We start from the raw sequence: 10,651 nt of genomic DNA on the forward strand, positions 1-10,651 counted from the left end.
GACGAGATCAAATGAAACTGAAATCATGAATCAATTTTAGTGGAGAGATAGAGAGATAGAGAGAGTGAGAGTGAGAGAGAGAGAGAAAGAGAGAGAGTTATCGATTTCATTATAGCTTTTCAATTTTAGAGATTGCAGTTGATCTGATCGATGTAAACTTCTGTCGTTCGGAATATACACAAGAGATCATGAGTTTGACCTCGAGAATAACTTAGATCTGATTGCTATAAACTTTTGCAGATCATTTTATTCTTGTGAACTTCTATTTCTGGAACTACCAAACAAATCCATAACTCGTCCAACCTAGGGTTTGCTGCAACAAATTCCCGTAGGTGAAGAACGAAGGATTTTTTTAATAGAGCTTATCCGAATAGAGAAGACAACGATGATCAATTCACCGGAGGCCAAGTCGTCGGAAGATGATGGCAGATCGTGTCTTGAGAGAGAGAGTGTGTGTGTGTGTGTGAGAAGACGGAATAGGAGATTACAAGTTTAATCTGATTAAAGGGATATGAATTATGTTGTTCCTTAAATGTCCCTTGTGTCATTTTATAAACATACCATCGTTTCTTTTTTCTTCTATTATTTACAAAAATGTCACAAGACATCTTGACATTCTATTATTTTGATCTGACGATCCTAATTTAGTTCTCGGGTTCTCATGAATATATAGGTTTCTCAAATGATCCTTACTATATATATATATATATATATATATATATATATATATATATATATATATATATATATATATATATATATACCCCAACTTGTAGGTGTTACTTAAATATGAACAAAAATGGTACTTCTTATTCGCATAGGGAACGCATGAATACATATGTTAGGTACAATTCTCCCCAATAGATAAGCAATTTTAACGGATTAATACATGACACATTCGTTATCCTTATTTCATCCGTACCCATGGTTTCCGTGGCTATGGGTCTCGTTTTACTAAAATAGTAAAGCATCCTTGAAATGAATTCTATTGAGTAAAACACCCGTCATATCAAATCTTGAGATTTATGGAGTGTTTGAGGTCTCCTATTTGAAGAACATGGCGCCCTAATGGAAGCCTCATGTTACCATCTTTATCAACCACGCTCAATTGCTTGCAAACATCGACCTTAAACTTAACCGAAGTTTGGTTCCATGGTCCCAACTGCACCCTCTTGAAATCCAGCAACTGTTTTTGAGGCGAATTATATATCACCTGAGGTGGGTAAGAGAACAACAAGACCGAGTGGCTTCCGGCCATCTTTCCGATGTTTGTTACCGTGATTTCAACATCAAATGATTGGCTACCACAAACCTTGTCAGTTGCATCAATTGATTTGCAGGTAGATTTCGAGCATTTAGTGGCAGCTTTCTTTAGTGAGATTGTTAACTGTTTAGGTGCTTTAACGAGGTGATGAACGTATAATGAGTAACTTAATCCATAGCCAAATGGGTAAACTGTTTCGCCTCTATAGAATCGATAGGAGCGACCTGGATAGCCTGTGGACGGGTCTGCCCTCATGTTCATGTTGCTCATGGTCACCGTATCGGTATAGGATCGTGGATACCATGTCATGGGTAGTCTTCCACCTACAAACGTAATCAAAGTGGTGTTACTTTTAGTTGCATGATTTATAATTATTCCGTTACTAAAATATACATTTACCAACGGATGTTATTTGAGTTTGTAAATTTCGTTGGTGTTGGCAAAGTACCTGGATTATAACGACCAAAAATGACATCAGCCAAAGCACCTCCACCTTCTTGGCCAGGTAACCCAACCCACATAATGCTAGTAACTTTTGGGTTACATTTTGCAAAACTAACATCAATCCCACCTCCCGACATGACAACAAGAATCACCGGTCCTCTAGCTGCATATGCAACCTCAGAAACAAGAAGGTTTTGTTGTCCAGGAAAATCTATTTCGGTCCTATCTAGGGCTTCATGCTCTATGGAAAGATCTGTGCCCATAACTAGAACCACGGCATCTGCTTTAGCAGCTATGTTCTTGGCCTTTTCGAATCCCTCAGTAGAGTTACACATCACATGATCACACCCTTCCTCATAAATAGTTTTAACTGAATCTGACAGACCTTGTAGAGGAGTTGTGTATTTGCATGGAATTCCTGCATAGTTGCCAATCATGGCTACCGTGGCATTAGCATTAGGCCCGATTACAGCTAGTGACTTGATATCTGATGGAAGAAGTGGCAAAGACGCTAAATTGTTCTTAAGCAACACAATTCCTTGTCTAGCAGTTTCACGGGCTAGATCCTGGTTGGCTTTGGTGCATACATCTTTCTTGCCTAATTTCCCGTACATTTGCTTGCTTGGGTTACCATCGAAAAAACCAAGCCTCATAAGTGTCGTGAAACTGTTTGTAACTGCCCGATTCACCATTGTTTCGTTCACTAGCCCCTTCTTGACTGCACTTGCTGTGAAGTTCTTTAATGAATCCCCGCAGTTAAGATCCAACCCTGTTAAAATCCACATTCGAAACAATTAATAAAGGAACTTAATTAATCAATAATATTGTACAATAACCACTGGAGTTACCTGCGTTTAACGCATCTGCTGTAACTTCTTCTGGTGTTTTCTCATATCGCATGTCTTTGAACATGACGTCTAATGAATCACAATCGGAACTAATGTATCTGTTGAACCAAAAACAAGGATTACATATTTTTAATTGTAGAATGCAAGTAATTAAACTATGCATCAATTTGCTCAACACTTTACCCATTTAATTTCCATTTTCCCCGAACTGTATCTTCCAAAAGCTCCTTATCGCCACAAGCGGGTACACCATTAACTTTGTTGAAAGAACACATAATACTTGCAACATTTCCATCCAAAACACACTTTTTGAATGGTAGGTTGTATGTATCCTCCAAATCTTGCTGTGTTACCTTCAAAAGTGAAAAACAATTTTCACCCCTCGAACTTACGATATATAAAACTTTATACTAAGTTTTTATTTCAATAAATAAACATACGATGGCATTGAAATGGAATCGATCAACGCTAGTCCAATTATCAAGATCATAGGCAGTGTAATGTTTACAACAAGCTCCGATTTTGAGTCGATCTTCATCACCGTCCTCTGTTTCTTGTAAACCTTTAACATAAGCTACTCCATATCTACTTGCTACGAGTGGATCCTCTCCTGGTGTTTCTTGCCCTCTTCCCCATCTCGGATCTCGGAAAATATTCACATTTGGTGACCAGAATGTTAATCCTGCTACACCAGTATTGTACATTGCTCTAGCTTCTGTCGAAACCACCTATATATATGATCATCAAGCTTTTGTACATTATGATAATGACTTAAAAACATAAGAAGCAAAGAAATCAAAATCAAATATAAATACTTTTCCAAGAAGATTCCATAGAGATTCATTGAATGAGGCTGCAGTGAGGATGACTTGTGGGTAGCTAGTAGCTCCAGGCACTACAGTTTTGTTGAACCAGGTTGCAGGTCCGGTGTCAGAAACGCCATGCAAAGCCTCCGACCACCACCCATAAGATGGTATCCCAAGGCGATCTATGCTATCGGCTACACTCACAATGCTCCCCGCTTTTTCTTGCAATGTCATCATGTTTACTAAATCATTAACCCGTGTTTTCACATCGAGTGAAGTGTTACAGAACAGGAATTTCTTCAAGCCTGGATTTTTGTCAGTGTCGCAAGCAAAACGAGGGGAGTATTGAGCCGAAACAGACAGGAAAATGGAGAGGAGAAAGGCAATGGCGAGTAGAAGAGGGAAGTGTGGATTAGTTTGAGAAGCCATGGATGGTCTTTTTTGGAAGGAGAGGTGATCAGTGTGAAGAAAGGATGTTGTGGGAATGGGTCTTTATAGGTAGAAATGTACGAGAACTGATATTAGTAGCTGACTTTTGGTAGTACCTTCTGTTAGACCAATGTTCTCGGGGATCTAGACAGCAAGGAGTGGTGTTACCGTGTTAATTGCAACGTTTTCTTAAGCAGTTTGACCATTTACCCACATTATCCTGTTTTTCGGACCATAATTCATGTCCCATGAACCAACACACAAACCATTGCTAAGATAGTCACTTATTTTGACAGAAGTAATAATCGTTTTTAATTTAACATTTTATTTATGTTGAAACAATAATTTGTACAAATGGTTGGTATTTGTTGGTAACGTAATTTTTTAGATGATGAAACTCGAATGATCATCTAGGTTGGTATTAAGAAATAATATTTGAAACACGTCGCACTACAACAATTGCGGCCTTTAGTGATGACAAAAGTCGCTGTTATAGATAACAAACATGTTGCTATAATAATCGTAACCACATTTGGTCACTAACTGTGTAGTCACTAATGTTTGCAGCTGCTTGTTGAATAAGAAACGGTCGTCGGTAATAAGCTTATATAGGCGAGCTCGAACTCCATTTGTATAAACATTTACCTTTTAAAAAGTAACAATAATTAGTTACTTATAGACACGACAGTGGCGTACGTAGTTGTAGGTATTTTTGATGAAATTTATTAAATACCAATAGGCATGACAATGTCGCCACTATTGGCCGATAAGTTTGGAATATGCTTTAGTTTTTATTATTTTTACACTTTATAGATTTCATATCAAACATAATATTAATATTCTAATACGACAATAAAATGGAATAACTCTTTATTGAAAAAATATAACTCAAAACTTAAGAAGGTTTTTTTTTTACATAGTTCCATGTCTCGGTATCTATACATATATACAGGGCCGGTCCATTGGTTTTTCATGCCTTTGGCGAAAAAAATAATAATGCCCCCTATAATTGTTCGGAACTCATATGCAATACAAAATTATACTCCCAAAAAAACATCCTCATTTTACTTATTGTAACAAAAAAATGGAAATTAATAGTAAACACATTTGCAAATAAATCATCACCATTTAAAAACTCTAATAACTAAAACATTATATAATCCTAACAACTATAGAGTACGCAAGACACACAATAATAGCTAAAAATTACTTGCAAAAAAACCATCGACACCAAATAGGATACACCAAAAGACATTTGTAGGGAAAAAAAATTATACACAATATTAAAAATTATTGTATTAGATACTAAACAATCTAGTCACATTAACAAATACAAAAACTAAAACATAATAAGTATTAGCAAATTTCATAAGCAAAAGAAACGTTGAAGCAAATAACAAAAAAATCGTCTGCCAAGTGCAAATCTCCAATTTCCAAGTACAAATCTATTTTCGGTTGGTGATTAGAGATCCTGGAGTAACCTTGAGTGCTTCCAATATTGTGTTCTAAATTAGCATGTTATTTAATCCTTGAATAAAGTAATTATTCAAAATTTGTCCATAGTCAGCCATTATTGCGGGAGCAACTGTGAATTAAGACTAATATGAATCGGCTTGGTTGATTTCAAGAAGTGAAATAGCAAAGTGTTGCATCCAAATTCATATGTACTTGTTTGATAACAACTATTGCAAATGACCCGCATCAAGAGTCACTTCATGGAGCGATATCATAAGTGAATCTTGATCATAGGTAAATATCTTTATGTCTTTCGACCTGAGATGCATATTGGAGAACTCAAGTATGGAGATTGTTAAACTTTGACATGGTTAAACGGTGTTCGTAACTGTGCAGTTATAAAAGCCTTCGTTGGGTAGAGCATGAACTATATGAGAGTATGTATGTAGTCAAGATGGGATTTGTTCCTCTTATATGTTGAGAGTTAGACATCTAAGGCGTCTTTCTTATAAGTTGGATGGCAAATTAGGATGATCATGTTCCATGTCTCATATCCAACATGATGTCTGTAACAAAGAGAATATTTATACGCTTACCTTATACTTCAATTGTAGCTACTGAGCTCCTGGAATTGGATGTTGATTGATGGCATCCCTTCGTGTGTTATTAGGGGCAGTAGCCCGTTGCTAGTCAGTCTTTAATGAATCTTGTGCAAATGGGTGATTGTTGGATCTATATGCTCAAGAATCATTATTGAATGATGTTGCTAATAACATATGATCCTATAGGGTCACACCTTAATCAAGTTGGTACTTATTGAATATTTATTAAGTATTTGATATTAATAAATAAATTCAACTCTTGAATTTAATTAGAGAATAATTATTGTTTTATGAAAATAATAATAAAAGGAAGAACAAACTAGTCATAATATAATATGGTATCATATAATAAGTCATGTACAAAGTTTTGGACACTGTGGCTTACCATGGTTTAGTTAATTGACTAGTCTTTGGTTAAAATAAGCTAGACATAATTTTTTGTCTTCTTTTGTTGCCCATATGGCCGAATATTTTAAGTAAGCATGAGGCTTACTTGTCAACTTCACATCTTACATCCATACCTTGTCCCTTGTTGCTTTATGCTTTATAATACTTTAGAATATTATAATCAAAAGGGATTACTTTACATGGGCTATAAAAGGAGGGCGTTTGCATGAAGTTTGTATGAGTTCCTCTGGTCTTCTTTCTTCCTTTCTTCTTGCACAAAGCCGATAGCAAAAAGGAGCTAGAAGCTCTCTTCACTTTCAAGTTGTTACTTGTCTTTTGGTTTTCATTTTGTGTCTTCCTTTTAGAGCTTAATTGTTTAAGCACTTAAGGCTTAAAGAAAAAATCCATACAAAAGGAAAACTAGCATTTTGAATACCTTATTCTTGTTGGTGGATTACTTGTAGAGAAGATCAAGCTTTTTGTTCTTGCCATCTACTTCAACACCCCAAATCCAAGAGGGTCCAAAGGCTACAAAGGTTGTTAGTTCTAAACACCCTATGGTTGTTGTAATATCATTCTAACCTCTTTAAAAGGATCCTTGATGGTTTGTTTTGTTGTCACACTCAAAATTAATAAGAAATGTTTAAAGCTTCCATTGCCGGGTTTTTTGAAAAACTATCTATTTTATGTAACAAAAACCCATTGAAAGATCTAGTATGCCCAAGAGTCATTATAGAATGATATTGCGAATAATATATATGATCCTATAGGGTCACACCTTATAGCAAGTTACCATCAATTGATTATTTATTAATATAATTTGATTATTAATAAATATATCAACACTTGTATTTAATTGGAAAATTATTATTTCTTGGAAATAATATTTTACTAATTGGGAATTTATTATTTGTGGAATATTTATATCTTAATAAGCTAGTTCTAATTTATATAAAAGGTAGTTTTATATAAAATAAGATATTTATATATGACTAGTTATATAGATATATATATTGGGAATTCTTTATAAATAAGATTGACTTTTTATAAAGATAACATATATGAATATATAAATATATAACAACTAGCTAAGAGACAACTTTTGCCTTCTTTGTGTCTTGCTTTTCTCAAAAATTGAAAGAGACCAAGCATGGTTCTCTTTTGAATTGTTTAATGGTATATACCATGCTTGTAAGAGAGTTGTCCCATGCTTTTACTTTTGTGTCTCTTTTCAACTTTTGTCTTTATGGGTTAAGGCATTAAAGAAAGAGATATAAGAGCTTGGTTGCTAGTCATTTTAAGTAAGTTTTTCTCTCTTCTTTTGAAGGAAAAACCGTGAGCATGAGAGGCTCCAAGGGGCTGCCAAATTTTGAGCTTTACAAACTCTCTTTCTCCTCCATTCTCTTGCAAATTGGTGCTAGATTTATGTCCCTTAGTTGCTTCGCCTTAGAACATATATTTGGTATATATTTCTAAGGCTTGTGAACAACTAATTACAAGTGTATACTAGCAAGTTTTGATGGTTCTACTCTTGCTTGGTGGATACTTCTAGAGAGCTCTTAATTTAGAGCTTAATGTCATCTTCATCAACTTCCAACCTCCCATGAGGATCAAAGTCTTCAAAGGTTGTTATGCTTTCTCTTTTATGGTTGTTTTAATCTTTCTAACTCTTGCAAAATGATCCTTGGTGGGTAAAACAATCTTAGTTTTATTCAACAATTTTAAAGCTTCCGTTGTTAATTTTACCGGTTATGAAACCGCATTTTTGAATAAAAACCCAACAGGGTATTCTCAAGCAACACCTAAAACAAGACCCATATCTCCTTGTCATCTCTTGTCTCCTCGTGAATCAGTTATCGTCGTAGCCTTTCTATCGTCACCGCCATCAGTGTAAAGCATCCCAATCTGCAAGTATTCTTGGTTATGAATTCTTCAATAAAAAATGTAATTTCCTGAAAAGCAAAGAATATTAGACCTATCAGGTTTGGGTTTTCTGAGGAAGAAGACATGTGTGTGTCACATATAGGGAGAGAGAGAGAGAGAAAGAGAAATGGAGAGAGAGAGAGAGGGTAGGTGGGCCCTTTCTATATGTATTAATTATAAAATATTTAAGAAAATGAAAGAAAAATAGAAAATAAATATCCCAAGGGTATTAAAGTGATTTCAGTTTACCAAGGGACGAAATCCACAACGAAACTAGCTCAAAAGGATCATGAAGTCAAAAAAATTAAGGTTTGGACTAAACCTCAGAAAAAATGCATACCACAGGGACTATTTTTTCAGTTTTGTCATCTTATTTTCCTTTTTTTAAATAACATTACAATAATTTAAAATAATTTAATTTAATAAATAAATACAATTAGTTAAAAACTGGTTTATAAACACAAATTTCATAAAAATAGAAATACAAATATATCATTAGTTAAAACTAGAAAATACATAATATAATTAAGAAAACAAGATTAAAAATAACAATAATTAAAATATTACATTACTTCGAATTGTCCCCCGAATTCTCAATGAACAAATCTGAATTTTCATATATATATATATATATATATATATATATATATATATATATATATATATATATATATATATATATATATATATATATAGGGAAAAGTGAATATACCCTTAAGGGTATATAAGCTTAGGTACCCAAACACACCATAATACGTCATTTTGTTTGATATATTCATTATAATGTTCTTAAACTTCAACCACTTACTTGATTTGCTTTCAAGATTTTTGAAATTTCATTATTATCTTCCTCTTACATCACATCTTTTTGCCGACCACCTACTAGGCTATATATATTGTAGTTGAAAATGAAAATTATATAAGAGGAAGATAAATGTGTAATTTATAAAAATCATGGAAGTAAACCAAGTTAGAAGCTAAATTATAAGAACATTGGACAATTAGAATGTATTATATGATACAAAACGAGGTGGTATGGTGAATTTGGGTACCTAAGCTTATATACCCTTAAGGGTATATTCACTTTTCCCATATATATATATATATATATATATATATATATATATATATATATATATATATATATATATATATATAACGTTGGTTTAAAAAAAAATTGGTAGCTAGCATCGGAGGAGAAAAGTGTAATACATGTTTTTCATAACATGTATTATTTCTAGGGGTGTAACTCGTTTATATGACAAGTATGAGAAATAAAGGATGAATCTTGCTTGAGTATGAGTATTAAAGGTGTATTTGTGTATGGTTCTGAAGTAGAAGGAGGATATGACGCATTTAAAAAAGTTAATTACCATATTTGAAAGATGTGGTGCACCCTTGTATTAACGTGGTGCATCTTGGTCAAAGTCAAAAGGTCATGGAATGTTAAATTTACGGTACGAGCTATCAATCGGGCTAAGGTATCATTTTTCTGGTCATTACGTTATCGTGTTTTATAGCGTAATTTCGAAGGCCTGTTGGAACCCGAGATGATAATCGAGGTTCATAGTATGGTTATATTATGAACACGACGGTAAATTTATGGATGAATTATACGGTGTAATTCGGTGCGAGTAGTAAGGGTTGTATACCCTAATTTATGAAGTAACAAAGAAATGTGAGATAATGCTAACGGCTTACGGGGTTGAGCTGTTTCGCAATTGTATTATGAAGTTTATTTAGTTTGGTGGAAAATTGTCACGAAGTTTAGCTGCTAGTGGATTGTGATAAGTTCTAAGGAACTTGTTATTTGTTAAGATATGTGTTCGTAAAGTGGCGCTAAGAGATATCAGAAGCCAAAGACTAATGCATGCGTTAGTTTTATTAACCATCCAGATGAGTAACTTTAATCTAACACCGAATATTTATATATGGTATGTTGTTGCATGATATATGAAATTATATTGTGATATTGATAAATTTTGTTATTATAATAGTGATTATTATGGTACGGTAGTGTATGTATCTAGTGCCAATTGATATATAAACTCTATTGTGAAAATTTTATAGAAATATAATTGGTGATTGTCAAGAAACCTTTGGACGGTGTAAATCTATTGGTAACTATTGACATCTTTTTAGATGAAGTATATTTAAGGGGGTGTTATCTTATTGATGAATTATTGGTAACTATTGACATCTTTTTAGATGAAGTATATTTAAGGGGGTGTTATCTTATTGATGAATTATTGGTTTATCTTATTCGTGTTGTAAGGAAATAACCAATTGGTGTATATGTTGGTGATAAATTAGTGATAAATTGTGTGTGTATATATATATATATATATATATATATATATATATATATATATATATATATATATATATATATATATATATATATATATATATATATATCATTTCATTATCATACTATATTATAAAGGAAACATTTTTTCTTTCACCACATTCATTTGAAACTCCCAACTTTTC

At 33.4% G+C, this 10,651-nt stretch overlaps 1 protein-coding gene across 1 annotated transcript; it reads right to left on the bottom strand.

The window, feature by feature from the left end:
* Positions 1-807: 807 nt before the first annotated feature.
* Positions 808-3,837, bottom strand: LOC145137308 (beta-xylosidase/alpha-L-arabinofuranosidase 2-like). The gene is made up of 6 exons (XM_079071459.1): positions 3,372-3,837; positions 2,997-3,284; positions 2,740-2,909; positions 2,557-2,654; positions 1,713-2,477; positions 808-1,587 (listed from the first exon to the last, which is right to left on the bottom strand). The coding sequence occupies exons 1-6, from the start codon at positions 3,789-3,791 to the stop codon at positions 1,010-1,012; spliced, it is 2,319 nt and encodes a 772-aa protein (XP_078927585.1). The 5' UTR covers positions 3,792-3,837; the 3' UTR covers positions 808-1,009.
* Positions 3,838-10,651: the final 6,814 nt, after the last annotated feature.

This window comes from Lactuca virosa, chromosome 9 (genome assembly GCF_052849685.1).
Source record: "Lactuca virosa cultivar CGN04683 chromosome 9, Lactuca_virosa_CGN04683_v6, whole genome shotgun sequence".
Lineage (NCBI taxonomy): Eukaryota > Viridiplantae > Streptophyta > Magnoliopsida > Asterales > Asteraceae > Lactuca > Lactuca virosa.

Excerpts from the sequence above, each read along its gene's own strand:
- LOC145137308 (XM_079071459.1), bottom strand. The coding sequence starts at position 3,791 with ATGGCTTCTCAAACTAATCCACACTTCCCTCTTCTACTCGCCATTGCC. Across the intron at positions 3,285-3,371 it reads TATGGAATCTTCTTGGAAAA|GTGGTTTCGACAGAAGCTAG; the intron begins GTATTTATATTT and ends TCATATATATAG. Across the intron at positions 2,478-2,556 it reads AGCAGATGCGTTAAACGCAG|GGTTGGATCTTAACTGCGGG; the intron begins GTAACTCCAGTG and ends GGATTTTAACAG.